The sequence below is a fragment of the Gobio gobio genome, assembly GCF_949357685.1.
Source record: "Gobio gobio genome assembly, chromosome: 20".
Lineage (NCBI taxonomy): Eukaryota > Metazoa > Chordata > Actinopteri > Cypriniformes > Gobionidae > Gobio > Gobio gobio.
This window is the reverse complement of record NC_137113.1, coordinates 5933270-5960251: the sequence shown is the minus strand read 5'-3', so window position 1 is coordinate 5960251 and position 26982 is coordinate 5933270. Positions and strand designations below refer to the sequence as shown.

The 26982-nt window shown below is 38.1% G+C and overlaps 2 protein-coding genes across 2 annotated transcripts; one reads left to right on the top strand and one right to left on the bottom strand.

The window, feature by feature from the left end:
- Positions 1-9214: 9214 nt before the first annotated feature.
- Positions 9215-17866, bottom strand: fbxl15 (F-box and leucine-rich repeat protein 15). The gene is made up of 5 exons (XM_079846177.1): positions 17746-17866; positions 16814-16973; positions 15207-15709; positions 13505-13734; positions 9215-10918 (listed from the first exon to the last, which is right to left on the bottom strand). Exons 1-4 carry the CDS (start codon positions 17820-17822, stop codon positions 13545-13547), a joined length of 930 nt encoding a protein of 309 aa, XP_079702303.1. The 5' UTR covers positions 17823-17866; the 3' UTR covers positions 9215-10918; positions 13505-13544.
- Positions 17867-18391: 525 nt separating this feature from the next.
- On the top strand, positions 18392-26776 carry gpx9 (glutathione peroxidase 9; the record flags this gene model as incomplete). The annotated part of the gene is made up of 5 exons (XM_079845551.1): positions 18392-18523; positions 20863-20956; positions 22146-22276; positions 26354-26484; positions 26698-26776. 5 exons carry the CDS (start codon positions 18392-18394, stop codon positions 26774-26776), a joined length of 567 nt encoding a protein of 188 aa, XP_079701677.1.
- Between the last annotated feature and the right edge of the window lie 206 nt (positions 26777-26982).

The following is a 26982-nucleotide window of genomic DNA, read 5'->3' as shown; positions in this document are numbered from 1 at the left end:
GTAGTACTGACACGCACACTTTTGTAAATAAGGCAAAACTGGGAATATTTTCAGCCGATAATCTCAAAATAGCTAAATATTTGAATGGCATATCATATCATATATTTTTTTCTAACAAATAAATACACATTATCGTTCAAAAGCTTGCAGTCGGTACGATTTTTAAAAATGTTTTTGAAAGAAGTCTCTAATACTCACATATTTTATCAAATTATGGATGCAACGATATTAAAATGTTGGCCGATACAGATAACCGATAATTTTTTATGTTTGAAAGCCAATAACCGATATATTGGTCTATAAATCTAAAATCCACATTTTCATTTGTGCTGTAAAATCGATTAATCGTGATTAATCGTATTCAAACTAAAAGTTGGTGTTTACATAATATTATTAGCCCCGCCCACAACATTTGAGTTCGGGAAGTTCGGTCTAGACTTGATCATCCACGTCACCAAAGAGCGCTTGGGTTGAATTCATTCTAATCATAAACGGAGAACTTGTTTGTATATGCATTCACCTTTACTATTTCCCTCAGAAATGATCATCGTGTTGGTAAGTACTTCTACTTCTTCCAGCGTGCGTGCAGTTGAGTTCTGTTGACAACTATGCGTTGCTCCGTTGCTCTGATTGGTTGTAGGCTCCACGACGCATGCGCGAGAATATGACGCCGATCCGGCGTTCGGACACATGACCCAGAAGCGATTTGTTTACAAGCAGAGGAAGACGCGCGTATCTAAGCTGTTGAATTCTACATTGATCGTGCTTTAGGTCTCTGCGTAGTTCTCAAAATCGGGTTAAAGTGTGCATTTCATGGATTCCCGAACGCTGGCGCTACGTCATATTCTCGCGCATGCGTCGTGGAGGCACACACGGAAGACAAGAACAAGTTGGATAAAGGTGTTATTTAGATTTTTTTTTGCGCACAAAACTATTGTCGTCGCATCGTAAAATTATTGTAGAGCCACTGTGGTGAGATGGACTTTGTAACAACGTTTTTAGTGCCTTTTATGGGTCTTGTGAGTGTAAATGTACTGAATGCCAATGGAGGCCTATCTGAAGCCTTTCTCAGCCATCAGCTTTCAACAAAAATATCTTCATTTGTGTTCCGAATATGAACGGAGGTCTGACGGGTGTCCAACGACATGAGGGTGAGTAATTAATGACAGAATTTTCATTTTTGGGTGAACTAACCCTTTAATGCGCACTTCTTATGCTTTGTTTGTTCAGCTCTTACGATGATTTTTTGGAGTGAAAAAGGACATAATAAACTTGATAAACCATCAGTAAAGTTTGGCCATCATTCGGACGGGGTATACACTACATTCTGTGTCCAAAAACATCTTGGGAATAAGGTTTGCACACTGACAGCTGTCATTGTAAGATATAGCAACTCCGTTTGTTTGTCCGAGTTAGCAACAGTAACTAAGGGGGGCGGGGCTTACCGATAGGTCAATTCCAAACCATCATGGAGAAACTGTCTCAGCTGAAGAAATAATACATTATTATTTATCGGCTATAGTATATCAGCCAAATTTTCTTATGAGGCTGATAACATCAAAAATGAACATATCGGCCGACACCGATATGTAGGCCTGTCGCAATAATCAATATATCGATATATCGCACAACATATGTACATGACCTCAATCATTTTTTGTGATGCAATATATCGCCCATTATGTTTACATGATAATGGGTGTCACCAACATTTTACTCGATTGTGCTGTCATTTTTTATGTTTTCCGTGATGGAGGCGAAAGTGTTTCTTGGGCAGTTCCTTCATACACAGAGCGGTTACCGACAGGTGAAGAAAAGGCGCCATTTGAGGCGTTATAGTGTTTTCCAGTTAGGAAGAATAAGCCCAAATGGACTCGATTTCAAAGCCGCAATCCCCTGTTCTGGTGCACACATAAATGTCAACGCAGAATGACGAGTGTTAAAGCTGTTTCACAAGGGAAAATGTTTGTTTACTATTTATTATTAATTATTTAATAATTTTTTTATTTAGGATAATATATTTTTGACCCTTATTTTCCATGATCTAAAGAATTAAAAGGTTGTCATTTTAAAGTGTGTAGGTCTACTTGCATTATTATGCTGTTATATTAGGATTATATATTCAGTGGCATAAAATAGTCTTAAAATGACAATAATATCGTTTATCGCAATTATTTCTGGGACGATATATCGCAAAACAAAAATTAGTTTTCGCGACAGGCCTACCGATATGGTGTCCGATAAGTCATGTATCCCTAGATCAAATATAAAGTAAAATGTAATTTATTCCTGTAATCAAAGCTGAATTTTCAGCATGTGTGTCACATGATCCTTCAGAAATTATTCTAATATGACGATTTTTATCATTTATGATTATTATAAATGTTGAAAACAGTTTTTACTGTTATTCTTTGATGTTTAAAAAAACATTAATTTGAATTATAAATCACTTTCACTTTTGATTAATTTAATTGCTGCATAAAAGCATTCATTTCATTCAAAAAAATAAATATAAATCAATAAGTAAATCAATATACAAACAAGTGAAAGCACGCTTATGGCATTTGCAATTTTTAAAAGTCGAAGCGTGTAATTTCTGCGACAAGCACTAAAAGAAAATTGCAAAAATAATGACTTTTCAGCAGGCTTCCCAAACAACTCCTTATGTCTTACAATCAAATACAAGTCAAAATTAACACTTTTCAACCAAAAATGGTTTACACAAAATTACACACTTTAGCTTTAATGACTTGCTTAAATTGCTGTGCCAAATTACGAACAATGCAACAGCATCTCCAACATTACCAACAGAAAATAATGACGGGAAAATATGCAAGTCAAAGCTGATATCTATATCCCAATGCCCGAGGAATATCTGGAGTCAAAACTGAGCTCAAAGATACAAAATACGACAAGCATGTCATGATATGCGGGAGCAAACATCACAAGAGTCTCATGTGAGGGGTTTTAGAGGTCAAACAGAACAGATAGAGCGAGATTTTTACACGGAGGATGACGGGATCTCTTTCTTCAAGCTGTCTGAGATCATCTGATGAAGACAAAACCCCACAGGCAGACAACACTCAGTCATGACTCATAATTCCATCCGTCTCATCTCTTATTTGCTTTCTCGCGCAGTGCTAAGGGACGTGGCATTTGTATCCCGATCAGTCACGGCACCTGCAGCTTTTGTGTCAGACTCTATAATTCATCATCCTTAAGGAGTGCAACGTCTTTCTCAGGACAGCGTCTGCTCTAACCGCCAAAACCAGACAGAGACCCAACAGCTTCTCACAGCACTGATGATACACCGGCCAGGCTGATTAATCAGGCGGTGTCCAGACAATCAGAGGTTATCGCATCAGCTGTTAACACACCCGTTCAGTGCTAGTTAATCTTTGTGCCAAATCTACCAGCAGCCTTGTCAGCCAACAATAATACTTTGAGTGCATTTCAAGTGAAAATTGAACATTCAAAATATTAGTCATTCATTTCTCATTAAAGAGCTACTTCAGTGATTTAGCATTAAAGGGTTAGTTCTCCCAAAAATGAAAATTCTGTCATTAATTACTTACCCTTATGTCGTTCGACCCCCGTAAGACCTCCGTTCATCTTCAGAACACAAATGAAGATATTTTAGTTGAAATCTGATGGCTCTGAAAGGCCTCCATTGGCACAATGCACGGTTCACTCTCAAGACCCTTAAAAGCTACTAAAGACGTCGTTACAAAGTCCATCTCACTACAGTGGTTCTACAATAACTTTATGGAGTGACGAGAATAGTTTTTGTGCGCAAAAAAACCCTAAATAACGACTTATATAGTGATGACGATTTCAAAACACGGCCTCATGAAGCTTCGAAGCGTTATGAATAAGTGAGTCGAATCATGATTCGGATCGCTTGTCAAACCGCCAAACTGCTGAAATTTGGCGATCCAAACTGCTCATTCGACTCACTGATTCATAACACTTCGAAGCTTCATGAGGCCGTGTTTTGAAGTCGTCATCACTATACAAGTCGCTATTTAGGGTTTTTTTGCGCACAAAAAAACCTTGCGTTTTTTTGCGCTTCTGGTCATTCCTAGGATATCTAAGTCCACTAAAGGAGGGAGGGCATTTTCACATTTAGCTCCTAAACTCTGGAATAGTCTTCCTGATATTGTTCGAGGTTCAGACTCGCTGTCCCAGTTTAAAACTAGATTAAAGACGCATCTCTTTAGCCAAGCATTCACATTATAAATACGTTTTATACTACAGTTAAATCGCACCAACAGCATTAATATTCTGAACAGCAGCTATGCTAATTATTTCCCATCTGCTTTTCTGTTGTTATCTCGGGACACTAGTCCCGAGGTAACTAGTTCGTCAGCTCCAGTTTGTATCCAGCCTCTCATGGAGACTTCAGATGCCCCTGTGATGAGACGACTCGACGCCTGTGAAGAGACGACTCAACGCCAGCGTTGTTATGGCCTAAAATAATACATGATTGATTAACTTATCCTAACATTTTTTCTTTAACATTCTCTTTCTAACATTTTTCAATGTACATTTATGAAATGCACTTTCTGTGAAGCTGCTTTGAAACAATGTGTATTCTGAAAAGCGCTATAGTAGTATTTATAGTAGTATATACTTACTATACACGTGACAGCAGCGAGCAGGCTCCTGATTGGTTAACGCGGTGCGAATTGACGCCAAAGTTCCAATTTTTTAACTCAGGCGTCAGACTCAAATTCGCTTCAAACGCTCAAATGCACAAAAAGCACCATTCGCGCGTAACGCTCAATTCGCGTAAATTTCGCGTCATTCACGCGAACTTGACGTGCGAATGAGGCGGAATCGCGTCCATCGCGGTGCGTGAAATGCGTCTATCGCGCCGCAGGACCTCCAGACGCGCGTCAATGCACCTTTCCATTGACTTAACATTGAAATCACTCGCTCCAGACGCTCTATTCGCGTTCGGTGTGAACGCAGCCGTAATTCTTGCAATAAAATATCCAAAAACCACTAGGCCAGTGTTATATATTATGTTCAGTTCAGTACTTACAATATCCCAAATGTTTCCAACTATTTGTAAATCGGGAGAAAATTGCTATTTTAACCAAGGAACCGGGGCGTGTGAGGGAGTCGCCTGTCGATGGCGTCATATCCGCGTTCCCCTCGGTTTCCGGTTTTATTTTGCATAAACGTTTTACTCTCACTGCAGCGTGAACAAGTGTCATAGCAGTCGCAGAGCGAACACACAGAGTAACGTCATTTTCAACACACTCAGATGTGTCTAATATGATAAACAGAGCTGCGTTACCTCATACTCATGACCGGAAAAGCGGAAATGGCGCCGGCAACTGTGGCATAATAAAAGTCCCGCTGCTCGCGAGGCGTGTGTTCCGCTCTTCTCATTAACAATCGTTCCAGCAGCCTTGCTCAGCTCCACAACACTCGGTCCTGATTCTGCTTCAGACTACAGTAACATTAATAATCACATCCATGAACATGATTTCTGCCCGAGTCCTATCCCGATTCTGTTCCACCGACTGTGGGGTGAAGACCACATGTCCCAAGATTCTGCGCTCTGATTCGATACGCTCTGAAGCTTCATGATGCCCTGTGACTTTAGAAGTCGTTAATTCGTTTTTTTTGGCGCATGAAAAATATTATCATCGCTTTATAATATTAATATTGAACCACTGTACTCACATGAACTGATTTAAATATGTTTTTAGTACATTAATTAATTTATTCTCTAACTGAACGAAATTATTGTATTACTATAAATATCAAAACGACGTTGGGGCGGTGTAATGGTGGGCAAGTGATAACCAGTAGCCGTGGCTTTGGGAGTGGCCTCGCTGGGCAGCGAAGCAAGTGCATTCTGGGAGTTGTCTTTCATCCACATGAGACAAAAATAAATTTTCTGTCTTTTCTCGGTCTAGAAGGCACCAAATTCAAAAATAATTTCACATTTCTACTACATAAATGACACAGTTTCATCTTCCCAGCGCTGAAGTGCCCCTTTAAGCACTTGTAAAAATAAAAGATCAAAGAAAAACCCTATTCTATTTGAAAATAAGTCTCATTTGTCCTCAGTATGTTTTGCATATTGGCATTATATCTTAATGTTCAATGCCGACACTGATGCATGAAGGCCGATATAATGCCGATACAACTTGATCATGAGAGCAAAAGTAGTGAAATCACATTAACATTTATTTCAGACCATTACTCAAATGCTTAAGTTCGGGAACTTATACAAGTGGGAAGAAAACGTATTATTACGCATTAATTTGCAATGCATGATCATTTTCACTCAGAAATTGCTAGTAAATGTCACAAATAATCACAAAGAAATGGTGGCAAGTAACACACTGGATTAAAACGTGACATTTTGAAGTAGAAAGACTCTTTTAAAACATAGGCAATAATCTGTGTTTTATGTGCAACTTCAAAAACATATATATATATATATATATATATTTTTTTTTACAGATAATCTCAAGAGAGCCAAATGATTTGTCCTGGTTGATATATCAGAGTAAATTGGAGGGAAAGTGTGTTAAATAACAGTTTACTTGATGTCCACAGTTCATTTTCTCATCATTAAGTTTTACTGTGTAATTGTCTGCATTAAATCAATATCAGCCATTAAAAACCCATATCTGGTGACCACTAAACAGCACTTAGTGAGCATACAAAAACTCATTTCATAGAAACTCATGCAAGGTTTTATATCCACCAGACAGGAAGAAAGGGACATTTATAAGCCTCAAATGCAATAAAACAGCACTCAAACACATCAAACCATTCATAATAATAGAGATGCAGAGCACCAGAGTGATGACCTCAACGTCCTAGAATGATCAACTGGTTGATTCCAACAGTTTCGGTGAAGAACTTACTCAATTATTGCATTATAAAAAGATAAAAACGCCAAATCATGAATATTCCAGCCAGTGGAGCTTTAATTCGAGCATTAAAAATGCGCCTGTCCTGTGTCCTTTCGCACAAGGGATCTCAGGCCATCTCAGAAATCAACAGTGATCCAGCATGTGTTTGAATGTGACATTTTCCCCAAGACTGGCTGCACTGTTTCTGCATGCAGCAATGCACCAGCATGTCAATGCACCAGGACATCAGGTCCTCGCGAAAGCCAGCTGCAGACACGCATGAGACAGGAGAAACTCTTACCGGAGGAATGCGGGGCTGTTGGAGCTGCTGGTGTGTTACTGCAGTCCGCATGCACTCAGCATCATCTTCATCTTCATCATCCTCTTCTTCATCATGAGGCTCTGCCTGGGTTTGTCTGGGCTGGACCGCTGGCGGTGCTGAAGTGGACAGCTCCTCGACTCTGTCTTGCATTCGTGTTTTTGGGGGGAATGAAAAGGACAGCAGAGAACAGAGTGTGTCTAACTAACAGAGTCACACATCAGCCCCGCCGGTAGGAGCGCGAGCTGTGTTCTAAATCACGCGCTACCACACTAGTCCCACTTCTAGTGCAGCGCGCGCGCTGGTCGGAAAGCTGCTCTTGCCTGTTGCATTGAGGAAGTCTTCCTCCAGGGGGCGCGCGCTGGCTCACGCAGATGATTCCTCGCGCTGCATTCACATTCAATTCAAAATCATTGGAGACGTTGCTATGCTAAGCAGTTAAGTCTGTTCATTTGTAAAACATATTACCTGTCGTGTATTTTGAAATTCGTCCTAGTTATGTGCTTTGGTCTATCAACTCGATAGAATAAAACCTACCCAGTAACCACAATTGATTGTGATTGGTCCGCTCTGAGCAGCGCGGGAAAAAGTAACAGGTACCGCCTGATCGTGACGGTTCCTCGTTTGAAAAATTAGGTTACAAATTAAAGATTAAAAATTAAGATTAGATAAAGAGAATAAGAAAAAAATAATAAATATATATATATCAATTTTTAATCTTTAATTTGTAACCTATATATAAAGATTAAACATCGATTGAAATCGTTTCCTCAGTTGAAAAATGTTTTAAATTAAATATTAAAAATTAAGATTAGATGAAGAGATTAGATGATAAATAATAATACTACTACTACTACTACTAATAATAATAACGATATATATATATATATGTATGTATGTATGTATGTATATATATATATATATATATATATATATATATATATATATATATATATATATATATATATATATATATATATATATATATATATATATATATATATATATATTATTAGGGCTGTCAAAAGATTAATCGCGATTAATCTCATCCAAAATAAAAGTTTGTGTTTACATAATATATGTGTGTGTACTGTGTATAATTATTATTTATATATAAAAACACACACAAGCATGTATATATTTAAGAAAAATGTATCATATTTATATATAAAATATTTATATTTATATATAATATAAATTATATAAATGTATATACAGTATATACATGCAAATATTTCTTAAATATATACATGAATGTGTTTGTATTTATATATACATAATAATTATACAGAGTACACACACATATATTATGTAAACACAAACTTTTATTTTGGATATGCAATGACAATTTTATATCTGAGCTCCAAAAACATATATATATATATATATTTATTAAATATATTATATAAATATATATATTAACATTTAAAACATATATTTAATATATAAACAGGTAGAGGGGTAAGAGAAAGAGAAGACAGCAAATATTTTTATATCTAGGCCCATACAATTCTTTGTCTGCCTAATATTCGTAATAAATATTTTCCGTTGAGTTTGAGTAAAACGAATTATTCTGAATCATTATTATGGTCTGGTCCGCTAAGCCCCGCCCACTCTCACCTCCTGTATCATGTGAAATGCTCTTCCACCTGCTCGCTCTGTGTAGTGTGCAGTAGGCAGTGAGACGCAGCGCGCATGCTCAGTGTTCGCGTGCTGAAATTAATGACAGGTGTGACGAGTTTTTCAGGTCGAGTCTCCAGAGGAAAACAAACCCTAACAAACAACCGCTGTGGTCCCAATGTAATAAACGAGTCTATGAAAATAAAGGCTTAAGAGAGGTTTACTACTGCTAAACGCGAAATAAGCAAACGTAGGCACAAATAAATAGGCTATAAAATATCTTGGATTTTTATAGGCCTACTTTTTTCTTGTACCTAATTAAACTGTGAGATTCCTATTGCTTTTTTGGAGCTCATAGATATAAAAATGGCATTGCAACAGTAATTAAAATGAGTTTTGTAAGTATAACTTTAATTAGATCTTACAAAAATGTCAGCACACAAACAGTTTTTGGACTCTTTGGACATTATTAGTTAACTGATTACTTTCACTATTTACACACAAAAAAGATGATGCATTGACTGTCCTGCTGTATACTTGTGAAACAAGTCTTTTCATTTATTCCTATTTTAAATAAGCTTTTATTTTCTCTCCATCTTAACATACTGCTAACACAAATATGCGAAATAAATAAAATAGCCTTTCAGATGATGCATACAAATTCAGATTTCTATACACAAAGGAGTTTGAGTCACAATCCAGAACCAGTTTGAGTTTCAGAGATCATCAGGGATAATAAAAGGCATATGACTAATAATTCTGTAATTCAGGTCATTATGACACCAACCTTCCCTCTATTCATGTGGAGAATCGGTTACTTTTAATAGGCATGTGTAGTTTCTGAATTATCAAGCCAAGTTTTCCGTGTATGAATCACGAGAAAACATCTTTTTCTTTCAGGATTTGAACCTGAAGACACCTTGTCTTCTAGCCTTGACTCTCCATAAATAAAGAGTTTTATGGTTAAAACACATGCATTACAGAAACAGCATAAACAAATAAATTTCCCTCCTTTTCTGCAATTAATCACAGATCAATCCATCCATCTGAAAGCAGAGGCTACACTGCCCTCTTGTGGCTAGTTAGCAATACCACAAACTTTCCATGTGAAGAAGAAATAATATTTCAACGCTTCATATTGCATAAGACTTTATATCTTGCATAAAACATGTATGCACTTAATAATTTACAACCGCACAGAATAATAGAAAAGCAAAACACATTAAAGCACAGTGCATGTGCAAAAATCATATACCATTGTGATGTTAAAATGTTTTACAATTATCCTGGAAATTGTTGATACACTCGTAATAAAGCAATAGATCCAAAAAGACCCCAACATTCAAAATAAGCACATTGTGAAAGGAAAATATCACCTAACCACATACAGAGGCCACACTTTAAAAACATGTTTCAATTCTGTAAATTGAATCTTGATGAAATATTATCAATGCAACATATAGAGTAATACCAGCATATATTTCTGTGCACGTTTGCAGATAAAATGTACAATAAGATTTGTCTTATTCAAACAAACACTGCGAACCCCTGAATAAATCAGAAACAGTATTCATTTTCCAGCTTCAATCCTTTACACACTGACACAAGTGTGAATTTAGCCCAAATCAAATCAAACTGAGGTTTCAAAGTGCATATGAATCAACATGCATATGATTCACATGTACATAAGAATCTATAGCGTTTAGTTCTTTTCTGTTTTTCGATTAATAGGGATAAAATAAAGCAGTAAAACATGACTTGATTCTGAGGAAGGATTTGTCTAATGAAGCTGAGATTGAATGTTAAGATGTACTGAAAAAGTGCAAGTATTTCAGTATTTCATAAGTGCAAAATGATACAACATTTGGTGCATGAAAAACATAGAAAGCTGCTTCAATAACTAAGAGATTTCCAGGTGATTTTCATAAAGGACCAGATTTCATCTGAAAACCTGCAGTTTTGTTTCTTTCTTAATGCTAAAATACACTTGAACAATCAAGCACTTGAGATGTGGCTTTGATGATGTGTCTTCTATAATATTGCATTGGTGTAAAAGTGTCAGCCTTCCAGAGAAAGATCATGCATGAGAGAGGACCTGTGAGACAAAACAAACATTTCACACATTAGAAGAGACTAACCAGAGGCTATGGAAGCTTGTTTCCGCCATGAAATAAAACTATTTAAAAGATGACGGCAACTTTTTATCTCAAACTTCTATCTTTTTTCCTCACAATTGCGAGATAAAAAGTCCGAATTGGGAGATTTAAAGTCCGAATTGCGAGATTTAATGCCCGAATTGCGAGATTTAATGTCCAAATTGCGAGATTTAATGCCCGAATTGCGAGTTTTAAAGTCTGAATAAATCCGAATTGTGAGATTTAATGCCCAAATTGCGAAATTTAATGCCCGAATTGCGAGATTTAAAGTCCAAATTGCGAGATTTAAAGTCCGAATTGCGAGATTTAAAGTCCGAATTGCGAGATTTAATGCCCGAATTGCGAGATTTAAAGTCTGAATAAATCCGAATTGCGAGATTTAAAGTCTGAATTGCAAGATTTAAAGTCCGAATTGCGAGATTTAAAGTCTGAATAAATCCGAATTGCGAGATTTAAAGTCTGAATTGCGAGATTTAATGCCCGAATTGCGAGATTTAATGTCCAAATTGCGAGATTTAAAGTCCGAATTGCGAGATTTAAAGTCCGAATTGCGAGATTTAATGCCCGAATTGCGAGATTTAAAGTCTGAATAAATCCGAATTGCGAGATTTAAAGTCTGAATTGCAAGATTTAAAGTCCGAATTGCGAGATTTAAAGTCTGAATAAATCCGAATTGCGAGATTTAAAGTCTGAATTGCGAGATTTAACGCCCGAATTGCGAGATTTAAAGTCTGAATTGCGAGATTTAATGCCCGAATTGCGAGTTTTAAAGTCTGAATAAATCCGAATTGCGAGATTTAATGCCCGAATTGCGAGATTTAAAGTCTGAATTGCGAGATTTAATGCCCGAATTGCGAGATTTAAAGTCCAAATTGCGAGATTTAAAGTCCGAATTGCGAGATTTAAAGTCCGAATTGCGAGATTTAATGCCCGAATTGCGAGATTTAAAGTCTGAATAAATCCGAATTGCGAGATTTAAAGTCTGAATTGCAAGATTTAAAGTCCGAATTGCGAGATTTAAAGTCTGAATAAATCCGAATTGCGAGATTTAAAGTCTGAATTGCGAGATTTAATGCCCGAATTGCGAGTTTTAAAGTCTGAATAAATCCGAATTGCGAGATTTAATGCCCGAATTGCGAGATTTAAAGTCTGAATTGCGAGATTTAATGCCCGAATTGCGAGATTTAAAGTCCAAATTGCGAGATTTAAAGTCCGAATTGCGAGATTTAAAGTCCGAATTGCGAGATTTAATGCCCGAATTGCGAGATTTCAAGTCTGAATAAATCCGAATTGCGAGATTTAAAGTCTGAATTGCAAGATTTAAAGTCCGAATTGCGAGATTTAAAGTCTGAATAAATCCGAATTGCGAGATTTAAAGTCTGAATTGCGAGATTTAACGCCCGAATTGCGAGATTTAAAGTCCGAATTGCGAGATTTAATGCCCGAATTGCGAGTTTTAAAGTCTGAATAAATCCGAATTGCGAGATTTAATGCCCGAATTGCGAGATTTAAAGTCCGAATTGCGAGATTTAATGCCAGAATTGCGAGATTTAAAGTCCAAATTGCGAGATTTAAAGTCCGAATTGCGAGATTTAAAGTCCGAATTGCGAGAATTAAAGTCAGAATATATCCGAATTGCGAGATTTAAAGTCCGAATTGCGAGATTAAAAGTCTGAATAAATCTGAATTGCGAGATTTAAAGTCCGAATTGCGAGATTTAAAGTCCAAATTGTGAGATTTAAAGTCCGAATTGCAAGATTTAATGCCCGAATTGCGAGTTTTAAAGTCTGAATAAATCCGAATTGCGAGATTTAAAGTCCGAATTGCGTGAATTGCGAGATTTAAAAAGTCAGAATTGGGAGATTTAAAGTCCGAATTGCGAGATTTAAAGTCTGAATAAATCCAAATTGCGGGATTTAAAGTCCGAATTGCGAGATTTAATGCCCGAATTGCGAGATTTAAAGTCCAAATTGTGAGATTTATTGTCAGAATTGCGAGATTTAAAGTCCGAATTGCGAGATTTAAAGTCCTAATCGCGAGATATAAAGTCTGAATTGCGAGACTTAAAAAGTCAGAATTGGGAGATTTAAAGTCCGAATTGCAAGATATAAAGTCCGAATTGCGAGATTTTAAGTCTGAATAAATCCGAATTGCGAGATTTAAAGTCCGAATTGCGAGATATAAAGTCTGAATTGCGAGACTTAAAAAGTCAGAATTGGGAGATTTAAAGTCAGAGTTGCGGGATTTAATGTCTGAATTGCGAGATTTAAAAAGTCAGAATTTGGAGATTTTAAGTCTGAATTGCGAGATTTTAAGTCCAAATCGTGAGATATAAAGTCTGAATTGCGAGATTTAAACTTCCAGTAGTGAAACAAAAAGTCAGAATTGTGAGATAAAAAGTCGCAGTTAACTTTTTAATTTTTTATTCTGTGGCGGAAACAAGCTGCCATAAAGAGGCAAAGACTACAAATGAAAGGTACATGAAAGGTTTCAAATACGAAATTTGCACTGATCTGGTAACTCACCTCTTCTGGGCTCCAGAATGGCACCGATGTTCCTGATACGCTAAATCTGCAGATTAATAAACGGAGCGAATCCCACGACGTCCTGCAGCAGCACTAGCGCCCTCTGCAGGGGTGGTTCCACATCGATCTCCACATTACGCCGGCGCAGAACACCGAGACTGGACTCGGTTACGTTGTGACAGTGGTTCACTTTGAGCGACTGCAGTTTGGGACAGTATTCTGCTAACGTCCTAAACACACAAATAAACAGTTATTAATAAGCTCGGCCTTCAAAAATGTACTGCGCTGCCTATGTAGACAGCATATCCATTACTGAATTCACACAGGCCAAGATTACAGACATCAGATGGGCTGTGAGATAAATCGAAGTAAAACCAGAATCGCAATGTGTCTTAGTGTGATTATCAAATCACAAATGCTGTGATGTATTGAAATAAATATATGCGCTGCATGTTTCAGAGTGAAGCGAGGTACAGTGTTCATTTACACTGTGGGCAGCTCATGATCTGATGTTTGTAGCATCTCAGATCACAGTAAATGCTGCTCAACATGAACTTCATCTCATCTTTTGCTCGGACTTTGATGCATTTGGGAATGCAACATGTAATCGTCTTCTCAAACTTGTAATGAGAAGCACTTAAACCAGCTGTTGTCAACTAGAGGTTTTCCACTAAAATGCAAGTTTGAAAGTAAGTAATTTTAAAATAAAATAATTATTTTTTTTATTTTTTTTCAGTGAAATACTAATATATATATATATATATATATATATATATATATATATAAATAAAAAATGTCATTTATAAATATGACTATATATTATTATTATTATTTAGTCATAGTCACAGTTTATATCTAATCACAATTTCCTGGCCAAAGCAAGCAGGATCTAGAGATATTATTTTATTATATTTTTCTTAAATACTTGTTTTTTGTTTTTTTTACAGTGAGATACTACAATGTTAATATTTCTTTTTATGTTTAATTGTTTCAGCAATAATATTTTAAAAATAAAAAAAATAAAGTATATAATTAAGTAATATATAAATCAAATTTTTGGGGCAAAAACATACAGGATCTAGAAATTATCATATTTTTCTGAAATACTTGAATTGGCCAATTCCTTATTTTACAGTGAAATACTACAATAGTAATATTTATTATTTTGTTTAATATTTTTATTTAGTAATAATTTAATAATAATAATACAAAATAACACACTTATCGTGGAATTAAGCATACACCATTTATCTTGTTTAACACTTTGTCATAATTTGCTATTCCCAGCAATGTAAACCATAAGACTGAAGGGAAATTCGCTCAAAACTTTCAAGGTAAATTTAGGAGTCTTTACAAAAAAGGTCACCAAATAACCAAATGATATAAGGAGCTCCAGGGGAAAATAAATAAATAATTCGCAAAAAAGGGCGCAACATTTAAAGTGCGAATTGCAAGATTTAAAGTCCGAATTGTGAGATTTAAAGTGCAAATTGCGAGGTATTAAGTCTGAATTGTGAGACATAAAGTCCGAATTGCGAGATTTAAAGGGTTTAAAAAGGGTCACCAAATAACCAAATGATATAAGGAGCTCCAGGGGAAAATAAATAAATAATTCGCAATTGGATTCCCCCCAAAATCATGCAGTCCTAATCAGATATGAGCCCTGCTACTGTCTGCTTCTGACCACAAACACATGGCGCACCTGATAGCTTCGTTTCGCACTCGCAGGCACCCCGTGAGGTCCAGCTTCTCCAGCTCCCTGCACTTCTTCGCCACTTCCTCCACCGCCGTGTCCGTGATGTTGGCATTAACCGCCACCGAGAGCGAGCGCAGCGCCGGGCACTTCCCCGCCACGTAGCATATGGCCTCGTCCTTCAGCTGTCTGCAGGCCGTCACGTCCAGCGAGCGCAGGTCCGAGCAGTGATCCGCCAGGCTGCGCAACGCCAGGCTGTCCACCCACTCGCAGTGCGCCAGGCTCAGGTGCTGCAGCCGCGGGCAGCTCAGCGACACCGCCACCAGGGCGTGGCGGCTCAGATGCACACAGCCGCGCATGTCCACGCGCAGCAGGTGCTGGTTCTGACCAATCACGGGCAGCAGCTCTTTGTCAGTGATCCAATCGGAGCAGTTGGTGACACAGAGGTGGTGGAGAACTTGATTGTGGCGGAGAATGGCGCAGAAGGCTTCTTTGGGAATGTGAGGGCCCGTCTGAGGAGAAACAATGCACGTTTGATGAAATACAGTACACCAGAGAACGGCCAGTATTCCAGCAACTGTCCACATACACCGATCAGGCATAACATTATGACAGGTGAAGTGAATAACACTGATTATCTCTTCATCATGGCATCTGTTAGTGGGTGGGATATATTAGGCAGCAAGTGAACATTTTGTCCTCAAAGTTGATGAGTTAGAAGCAGTAAAAATGGCCAAGTGTAAGGATTTGAGCGAGTTTGACAAGGGCCGAATTGTGATGCTAGACGACTGGGTCAGAGCATCTCCAAAACTGCAGCTCTTATGGGGTGTTCTCGGTCTGCAGTGGTCAGTCTCTATCAAAAGTGCTCCAAGGAAGGAACAGTGGAGAACCGGCCACAGGGTCATGGACGGCCAGGGCTCATTAATGCACGTGGGGAGTGAAGGCTGGCCCGTGTGGTCCGATCAAACAGACGAGCTACTGGAGCTCAAACTGCTCAAGAAGTTAATGCTGGTTCTGATAGAAAGGTGTCAGAACACACAGAGCATCTCGGTTTGTTGTGTGTGGGGCGGCATAGCCGCAGACCAGTCAGGGTACCCATGCTGACCTCTGTCCACCACCCAAAGCACCAACAGTGGCACGTGAGGGAAACTGGGGGTCCTGGGTCCTGCCATCCATGTGGATGTTACTTTGACACGTACCACCTACCTAAGCATTGTTGAGACCATGTACGCTCTTTCATGTAAACGGTATTCCTTGTGGCTCTTTCAGCAGATAATGCGCCGCCACAAAGCAAAAATGCTTCAGGAATGGTTTGAGGAGCACGACAACGAGTTTGAGGTGTTGACTTGGCCTCCAAATTCCCCAGATCTCAATCCAATCGAGCATCTGTGGGATGTGCTGAACAAAAAAGTCAGATCCATGGAGGCCCCACCTCGCAAATTACAGGACTTAAAGGATCTGCTGCTAACATCTTGGTGCCAGATACCACAGCACACCTTCAGGGGTCTAGTGGAGTCCATGCCTCGACGGGTCAGGGTCAGCAAAAGGGGGACCAACACAAGTCATAATGTTATGGCTGATCGGTGTACATGCATATCAAACGTTTTTTTCCTCACCTGTGCAGGGTCAAACTTACGGCAGTTCTTCAGGTACACCTGGACGAGAGAACGGAAGCTCTTGCTGACCCGCTGCAGGCTGACCAGGTGGCGCAGCGGCAGGTAGCAGAACACGTGTGTAACTAACACATCCTCCCAGGGCAGGTCCAGCAGCTGACACCTGTCCCAACACAAAATACACAGCTGAACCCGACATCAAATCAACCAGCTGCAGATGTCAATGGAAAGGGGAGAGTTAGGCAAATATAAACAGCATGCCATGCATGTTGGTGAAGTGCCAATGTATTAAACCATATTAATGACTAAATATGCATGCATACAAAACAAATGGGAAACTGTATTATTGTATATATACTGTTATCAAAAATGACTAAGACTACAGTGCTCGTCAAAAAGCTCTGCAACCCCTGGGGCCGGTTGCATTAACCGTTAAGACTAGTCTTACAAGTTAGACATGCATTTTTTTCTTTAAGACTGTTCATAACTTTTTTTTTAAATCAGTTACATAAAAACATAGACTGGCCTAATTTGATACGAAAAGTAAGACTGAATGCCACTTGCCTAACTGCTAGTGGCTCATACTAGATCTTAAGACACTGTCTTAACATAATGGCTTAGTTTATGCAACTGGCCCAGGACAGCATGCATTAACGTGCATGCGCACAAAACAACAACACAGCAACCGTTGTAAAGACACAATGTCATGAACATGTCAACGACTAAAAGACGACGTATGTTTTCAATATGCATGCATGCGCGCAAACCAGTGCAGCCACTGCCTCAGAACATCAGTGTTTATAAGGACAGTACAGATGTTCTGTTGCTGTTTGCATGCATTGACTGGATGCATCTGTTTGCGCGCATGCTAGCCAAAGCAACGCGCATGTTTCTCTGAATCCACGCACACCTGGATCTCTCTTTATGAAATATACCTGTGGCTTTGCATGCGTTCATCATGTTTTTGGTCCATGCTGATACTGTCCTTTGATCCACGCACATTATTTATCATGATGGATAAACAGCTGACCGGCTCATCCGGGTTCTGATGCACAGGATGATGCGGATTCAACGGGACTCACTGCTGCCATCTAACAACCTGGAAGAGCAGTGTGTGTGGTGGAGATCACATCCACATGAGATCAATTAGGCTACTAAAAATAATAAAGCATACTATTTATGATATGATATGATGCCAACAACCTTCAGTAAATGCATGCATTTTGTTCGCTTTATAGGGCAGTCATATCATATTTCAGATTATTTCTAGATGGCCCTAGAAGACAAACAAACAAACCTGATTCATTAGTGAGCTGGAGGGCTTCTGTTGGCCAATGACACTATTACAATCACCTGGCCTTGGAAATGAGAACACTCACATGACCGTCAGGGTCAGCAGACCTTTGCAAACCCTGGACAAAAAAAAACTGAATGGCTCAAAAACAATAGAGTCATCCATGCAGAACCTCTGCTGAGCCAAGAGATACAGGACACTGAATGAAACGCAGTCGAGGGCCTGAGGATAGTGTGTAAAATCACTCTGATACACCGGCGTACGAGAACTGAGAATTCACAGCAAATATGGCCGCAAAATCAGTTTATGACTTCACCATGGAGACCCTGGAGAGAAAGGCCGCGCCGCTCAGCATCTTCAGTGGAAAAGTTCTTCTCATCGTGAACGTGGCCACCTTCTGAGGGTCCACCATTGAAGAGGTCAGTATGTCTTAAGTTTTTGTTTAATTAAGTACAGTTACAGTAGTACAGTTTTCTTAAATCCTTGAATGCATTTGTAATGAGTACTATATAAATATACACTCTAAAAAAATTGGTGCTATATGGCACTAAAAGTGGTTTTTGGCTTGTAATCATAGGGGAACCACTTTAAGTGCTGCATAACACCAATCTTGGTGCTTCAGTGGTTCTTCAGCGGTTCTTTGGCTGTGTTATATAGCACCGCTACCATATACAGAATATGTTAAAGGGATAGTTCACCCAAAAATGAAAATTAGCCCATGATTTACTCACCCTCAAGTCATCCTAAGTATATATGACATTCTTCTTTCAGACTAATAAAATCTGAGTTATATTACAAAAGTTCAGGCTAATCCAAGCATTAGAATTGGATTCATAGTTGCTCTGTTTTTGAAGTCCATAAAAACTGCATCTGTCCATCGAATAACTGCTCCACGCGGCTCTGGGGTGTTAATAAAGGCCTTCTGAAGCAAATCGATGTGTTTGTGTAAGAAAAATATCCATATTTAAAACTTTATCAAGTAAATTTCCAGCCGATCGCCTTCCGTGGAAAAGTGTTGAATGTTGAAAGTGAAACTCAAGATGCGTACGTGACGTCATGACGAGCGGACCTGGTCGCGTTAGTCTTTCCATCGGCAGGGGAACTTTCAACAATTTTTCCATAAATTGAACATGGAAGGCGGTCAGCCGAAACTTTATAAAGTTTTAAATATGGTTATTTTTCTTACACAAACGCATCGATTCGCTTCAGAAGGCCTTTATTAACACCCGGAGCCGTGTGGAGCAGTTATTTGATGGACAGATGCACTTTTTATGGACTTCAAAAACAGAGCAACTATTACTGCTATTATAAAGCTTGGATTGGCCTGGACTTTTGTAATATAACTCCGATTTTATTCGTCTGAAAGAAGAATGTATACACCTAGGATGACTTGAGGGTGAGTAAATCATGGGCTAATTTTTAGTTTTGGGTGAACTATTCCTTTAAGATATGGTGCTCTATTCCACCAAAAGAGGTTCCCCTATGATTACGACCAAGAACCACTTTTAGTGCCATATAGCACCATTTTTAGAGTGTGTGTGTGTGTGTGTGTGTGTGTGTGTGTGTGTGTGTGTGTGTGTGTGTGTGTGTGTGTGTGTGTGTGTGTGTGTGTGTGTGTGTGTGTGTGTGTTCGTGTGTGTGTGTGTGAGTGTGATAATTTCTTGATAATTTGATTTTTCATATAACAGCTATATGCAACTTAATTGGCTCTTGTTCAGGATTGGGCATATGTCCATTGTCCATATGATTGTCTATTGATTCATTGTATGATATATGATGTATTATATATTGTGACGCGTCTTTGAGCTTGGGAAAGACGCTATATAAATTAAACATATTATAATATGTACAGTATGTATTGCATTTTTATTTTATTTACAACAAATGTTTCAATTTAAATTGATGCAACTGTCAATTAAAGGCACAATATGTAAAAAATGTTTAATTAAAATATCCAAAAACCACTAGAGCAATACTATATATTTTGTTGGCTTGTGTACTTATATTATCCCAAATGTTTACAAGAATGTCGAGAGAAATGAAAAATTTTAACCAGGACACGGACCGTGTCCTTGTGTCGCCTTTCAATGACATCATACTCGCGTTACCCTCTGTTTTATTTTGTAGAAACCATGGAAACACCAAAGACGCTTTAATATATGATGTGTTTTATTAGACAGGTGAGCAACTGTTTGGACACATTCATCGACAGAAAACGAATTATTGATATGCAGCTCAACACAGTTAGTCTTATTGTTTAAATCTGGTTTTCTTGATTTACTGCGAGTACCATGTTTTACCGCCTAATATCGATCTCTTACTGCAATGTGAACAAGTGTCTCATAGCAGCCGCAAGCAAATGCACAGAGTAGCATTATAACATAACTTTCAACACACTGATAAAACAGCGCTGCATTACCCCACATACACATGAGCAGAAGAAGCAGAAGCGGCGACTGTGGCATAATAAAAGTCCTGCTGCTCACGAGGCGTGTGTCGCACTCGTCTCTCATTAGCAATCGCTTCACCGGCCTCGTTCCGCTCCAGCGGATTTCTTCATGAAGATGATTTCTGCCGGATACTATACCACCGGCTATAGAAGTGAAAACATCTCCCATGATTCCATCATCAAGCTATGCCTTTGTTTTCAATAAGTGACCTCTTGCGGAGAAAATGACATATTGTGCCTTTAAAAATGATTGAACTTATTTTTAAATGAATTAATAAATAATCAGAAGTGAAATAAATGTGTGTGCAGTATCACAGGATGAATGCACTCATGGACATGTATGGAGGTCTGAACTTCACTGTGCTTGGATTCGCCTGCAATCAGTTCGGCCTCCAGGCTCCTGGTAAGACCCGTCGTCTGCTGGCTCAGTGTGCATTGAACAGATGTTTATTATGTTTCTTAAATAAGGGAGACTGCATGGGGCAAGTTGTCACACGTGTGTGCTGGTTTTGAACACTCTAATTCTAAAAACCTGAAAGATAATATTTTTCAAATTCAACACTGTTTTAAAGTTTGGGGTAAATTTTATTTATTTTTTTTCAACAAGGATGCATTCAATTTATCAAAAAATTACAGTAAAGACTTGCATTGACAAAAAGAAATCTGGCGGGACGCCTGAGCTCTTTTTTTGATCGCCTTTTCTTGATCGCCTTTTTTTCGTATCATATATTTTAGTAATTATCATAAATTAGGTATCATTCAAAAACTTACAAACTGAAAATCCCTCCTGTGAAAACCGCTTTGAAATTGGACGTTGTGTTACCATGGAAACGGTACTCTAAATTATTCTAGCGGGCTCCTCCCCTTAGTGGGCGGGATCATGTTTCATATCACAACATTTATTTGAAATGTTTTCTAATCTTGACAAAACACATATCGTCGGAAAGGTCTGAGTCTCAAGGTTCCATATTTGGTGACTGTTTTGTGATGGAAGTGATATTTGGACAGAATTGTATGCATTAAAAAAACAATCAATGGAATTTGGATGACACCCGGTGGCTATTTTCGGTATATCGCCTAAACAAAATCTCATGGGAACTTCAGTTTTTGTGATATCAACTTCAAATTTGGAACACAACTTGGTTAGACATATGGCTTTGATTCTATAGTAATTTTAGAATATTTTTTTTATATAAAATAAAAAATATTTAGTACAGAATTTTTCATTTACAGTCAATTTAAACTTCCATAACTTTGTATTACTTTCATATTTTGAATTGCTTTCTCTTCAGCAATAATTTGCAGAGTATCTTCTTTAAAACAAGACCAAATAGGTCTATATTCCAAAGCATTCTTGAATTATAGGATAGTGAATTGTCATGTGTATTCTCAAAACAGGGGGTGACAGTTAAGGGGTTAGACTAATATTTATTGGACATTAATTGCATTATTATTAAGAGTTCATTAAAAAGTTCAGCCTAAAAGCCTATCCCCAAAACGAAACCAACCCCAAACCTTCTGATTTACTTCAGCGCAAACCATTAAAAACCTGAAGATGGTCTGTAATAAATGTCTCCCTCTGCTCCTCCCAGAAGAGAACCATGAAATCCTGAACGTTCTGCAGTATGTGAGACCAGGAGGAGGTTTCCTCCCAAAGTTCCCGGTCTTCAGCAGGATTGAGGTGAACGGCGCTGATGAACACCCTCTGTACGCCTTCCTGAAGGTACAGCATTAGCTCAGTCCATCTCTGCAGAGCATGCTACAACATACTGGAAATGATCATTTGCATAAACAAAATCACGTCTATTTGGGGACTTTTTGACATGATTTTCATCACAATTATGGATATATCTTCCCCACAATTTCCCATTTTTAAATGTTTTTATCTATCAGAAAACCATCAGATAAATGAGTGTATCATCAGTAGATCTGAGTGGGCTCCTGAAGCTCGTGCAGTAGAGCATCATGGGCTCAATTCCCAGAAAATGAAGAACTAATGAAATTGTAAAAGCGTCTGACCTCACAAATGCGCTTCTAGAAGAATGGTCAAAAATTCCCATAAACACACTCCTAAACCTTGTGGAAAGCCTTCCCAGAAGAGTTGAAGCTGTTAGAGCTGCAAAGGGTGGGCCGACTCCATATTAAACCCTACGGATTAAGAATGGGATGCCATTAAAGTTCATGTGCATGTAAAGGCAGACCTTCCAAAACTTTTATATAGTCAAAAAAAGAGTGTTCAGACAGAATTTTTTGGGCGCAGTACTAGACTTTTCCACTAGATGACATCCAGACTCCATTGGTGACAAGATGCATGTGTTCTCATATATGGTTTGAGTGATCTGACTGTCTGAACCATATTTCCATAATGTTCATACTATTTATGAATATCATATTCAGAAGTAGTATGGGCATATGGCAAGCCGTTTTGACTTGTATTCATTTTCAGGATATTAATTCCTGATATCTATTTGCACTAGTTAGAATGCTCATCCTTAATATCAGAAATGGTATTTTCACTAGTTACATGTCACCATAGGCTGCCATTCAAATTCAATAACAGACATTTGCACTAGTAACCGTGTAATTGTTGATCTAGCAAAAATGATCATTTTTACTAATGAGAATTGTATTTCTGATATGTGAAATTGGAATTTCAACTAGTAAGAAATCAATTCTCGATATCAACAGTTACATTTGAATAACAGTTTTGGTGATACTTAATAGCCTGACGTCATCATAGTCAGATTCTAGTCAGAATATGAGTCTGATACTGCTCCATTTAGGGTTGCAACCTTCAGTGTGGCAAAATAAGAGACACCCATTCACGACTACCCCCCCCCCCCCCATGATTATTTCAACATTGACAACTTGACAGCTCAATAATAAACCTTAAGAAAACATAAGATCAAGTATGTCTTGCAACAGAACACATTTTATATTATTTTACATTTGATTATTTTATTTCTTTCTAAATAACTCTTTAGTAGCCTATTTGGTGCACTTTAAAGGGATAGTTCACCCAAAATGAAAATTCTGTCATCATTTACTCACCCTCATGATGTCCAAACCTGCATGAGTTTCTTTGCTCTGCTGAACACAAAAGAAGATATTATGAAGAAAGTTTGTACCCAGGCTTCTTTGGGGGCACCATTGACTTCCATAGTAGGAATGAATCTTCCAATGTGTTCAACATAACAAAGAAATGTATACATGTTTGGAACAACTTGAGGGTGAGGAAATGATGACAGAATGTTCATTTTTGGGTGAACTGTCCCTTTAAGCAGCCATTCTGAACCAGTAATCACTTTTTTGAATTTCAAAAATGTTAATTTGTTTATTAATTTACTTACATTATGACTATATTATCATGTAATTATTTGTCCCATTTTTATCTAAATATTTTTTTAAAGCTCATACACTTTATATGACAGGATTATTTATTATGTATGATTAATATAGCCTAGCTAAATTATAAATTAATAATACTATTTATTAGGCTATAATCTATTAATTAACCTGTCTAAAAAATAATAATTCTGTCTGCCAAGCTCTGATAATGTATGTAAAATCCATTTAAAAAACGATAGGCCTATACCTTTAGAAGCAGGGATGTGTGTGTCAGCGCTGCTGCTTTAAGTCAGTCAGATCAACTGAAATGCTTCTCATAAAGTGTGCAGTTGGCCTGAGGTTCATCATGAGTTACTGGACAGACCCATTGATACCTTTTTGATATTCAGCTCTATATCTGGAGATCCTCTTGCGTTCAAACGGTGAATGCGAGCTCGACATGTTTTTATAAAATGCGCAAGTTTACAGGCACACGGTAGCGCATGTTCTTGAGACTCCGCCGCTATGGCAACAAAGCCGCTAAAACGCAATCATGCACAAATGAGCTCCTGTACTACTTATTGTGAAATGTATTTCTTTGTATTTGCTATCAGTATTCTCCACACTGCAAAATCCGTATGTGTTTATTGAACTATGTGTGTACCTATATAAAATACAGGGCCAAATCGCGTCCTGAATTGGTTTGATACGGGACGCGTTATTTTGCTTGTAAATACGGGACGATTCCATATTTTACGGGACGGGTGGCAACCCTAGCTCCATTGGGCTGTGATTATAGGGAGTGTTTCAACCAAACCAGGAAAGAAAATGGAACCTACAGCCAATCAGAGCGACGGAGTAAGTGACGTATGTTGAGCGACGCATAGTCGTCAACAGAACTCAACTGCACGCACGCTGGAAGAAGTAGAAGAAGAAGATGAGTGTAAACGATCTTTGCCAGTGTTGTAAAAAGAATTACACAGAGTAGCCTACTTACCAACACGATCTTCATTTCTGAGAGAAATTGTAAAGGTGAATGTATAAACGAAGTTCTCAGTTTAGAACGAATTCAACTCAAGCGCTCTTTGGTGCCGTGGATGATTACGTTACAGTTGATCATCTGTCCATCATCGTATAAAGCCCGCCCTGACCATTTGATTGGTCCGAACAGCTCTGGTTCGAGCATAGTTGCTCCACAACGGATCAAGTCTTCCCGAACTTCCCGACCTCAAATGTTGTGGGCGGGGCTAAGTTCGGCTGGCATCCTGGCTAGATATTTAACTAATTACAAATATTGAAAATTGAAATGTAATTCTTGATATCAACAATTAGTATTTCTGCAAATTATGACGGAATTGTTGATATTAAGAATTTGCTTTTGAACTAGTGAAAATTGAATTGTTGATATCAAGAATTCATATCCTGAAAATTAACTAAATTTAAATGGCTTGCCATATGTGGCAGTATTTTGATTTGTTCGTTGCCACATCACAAATCTTTAGCTTAGGGCCTTAGGCTATATTTAAAACATTTTAGACTTTTTTTCTCAAATGTAATAGACCCTTTTCACAGACTGTGATGTTTTCAAATATGTTTTAACGGTCATCAATATCGTAAACACTGCAAAATGTGTTGTATACATTTTTTGTTATATCTGTAGCCTACATTTATAACACTAATACTTTGTATTTTATTACTTTTGCATCAAATTACAAAAAAAACGAATTACCGCAGCTGTGAGGGTGTTTCTAATACAGCGTCTATGGTAAAAAATGTACATCTTTCTCTCTTTTAACTGCCGTTATCAATCTCACTCTGTTTTTTCCCTCTTTTTGAAAGTTGTGAAATCGCTATTGTGGCGTTTTTCTTTTGATATTTGAGCAAATGGACACACAAAACATATTTAATGTATTCTCTCATTCACAGCTATAATAGTTAACCCAACTATGACGACTTCCGCTCTGGGAAACCCAGAAATGTGAAAAGGGTCTATTGGACGTTATCTTTTGGACTCTTGCCATTGAAACTAACTGAGGGTGAATCTGAAATCGCCCCCTATACCCTTAAATAGGGCACTATTTGAGCGGACAGCCATTTGTAGTGGTGTCCGAAACTATAGCGGACGTAACCGAGTGCACTCATTCAATCCCACATTTACACAGCAATAACGAGTGTACAGCCGATGTACACACTGCGAATATGCGCTCACTTGTTTTCATTCACTCCTTCAAGTGAACTATATTAGTGGACTAAAGTAGGGATTAGTGATTGAGGGTTTAGGGGGCGATTTCGGATTCAGCCTGAGATTTCTACCGATACTTGAATGAATTTTCTTCTGAGTCGCTCGCTATTTCAAAATAAAAGTCTGACTGTGACTCTTATCGCAAATAAATAAATTACGGTCGCTAATAAGTTACGAGATATGGCAGCTGAATTTAGCTATAGCAAAGTTTCACTGACTTTGTTCTTCCAGGAAACTCTGCCATTTGTCAACCCTGTCATTGGAGACATCAGGAAACTCTACTGGTCTCCCATTAAGGTGAATGACGTCCGGTGGAACTTCGAGAAGTTTCTCATCACTGCAGACGGAGTCCCTTACAAAAGGTACCCAGATGTGCTCACAAATTCAGTGTGATTTGCATGTCATGTCCAAAATAAAAGAAGACAGAAAGTGTGGATTATGAGAGACATGAAACTAGCACAACTAAAGTTTAGTGTTGATCGCTGTGCCATGTTTGACCAATCAGAATCAAGTATTTCACAGATCCAATGGAACAAATATAGTATCATTTGTAGCCGCTGAATTGTCTATTGCAGGTATGATCTTCATTGTCCATTTGAAGAGGTGGAGCGAGACATTGCAGCACTTCTGCAGGGAAGAAGACATTCATCATAACATATTCATAACCAGCACTCTGATTATGATTCCAGCTCAGTAGCAACTGTCTGTCTGGATTCATTCAGATTCTTCTAACTTCTTCCACTTTCCTAGACCCGTCCAGACTTCATAGACGTGAAGATGAGTGGATCTCACGAAACTTGTCATGAATATGTGAAACATATTTCATTTCAAAATCGAATTATTATTCTGTGCATTCTGAC

Bases quoted from the DNA above. Each gene is read 5' to 3' on its own strand.
- fbxl15 (XM_079846177.1), bottom strand. From the start codon at position 17,822: ATGATAAATAATGTGCGTGGATCAAAGGACAGTATCAGCATGGACCAA. The intron at 15,710-16,813 runs GTGAGGAAAAAA...GTTTCTCCTCAG, and splicing joins GTAAGTTTGACCCTGCACAG to ACGGGCCCTCACATTCCCAA. The intron at 13,735-15,206 runs GTGCGCCATGTG...TTGTGTGTTTAG, and splicing joins GTGCGAAACGAAGCTATCAG to GACGTTAGCAGAATACTGTC.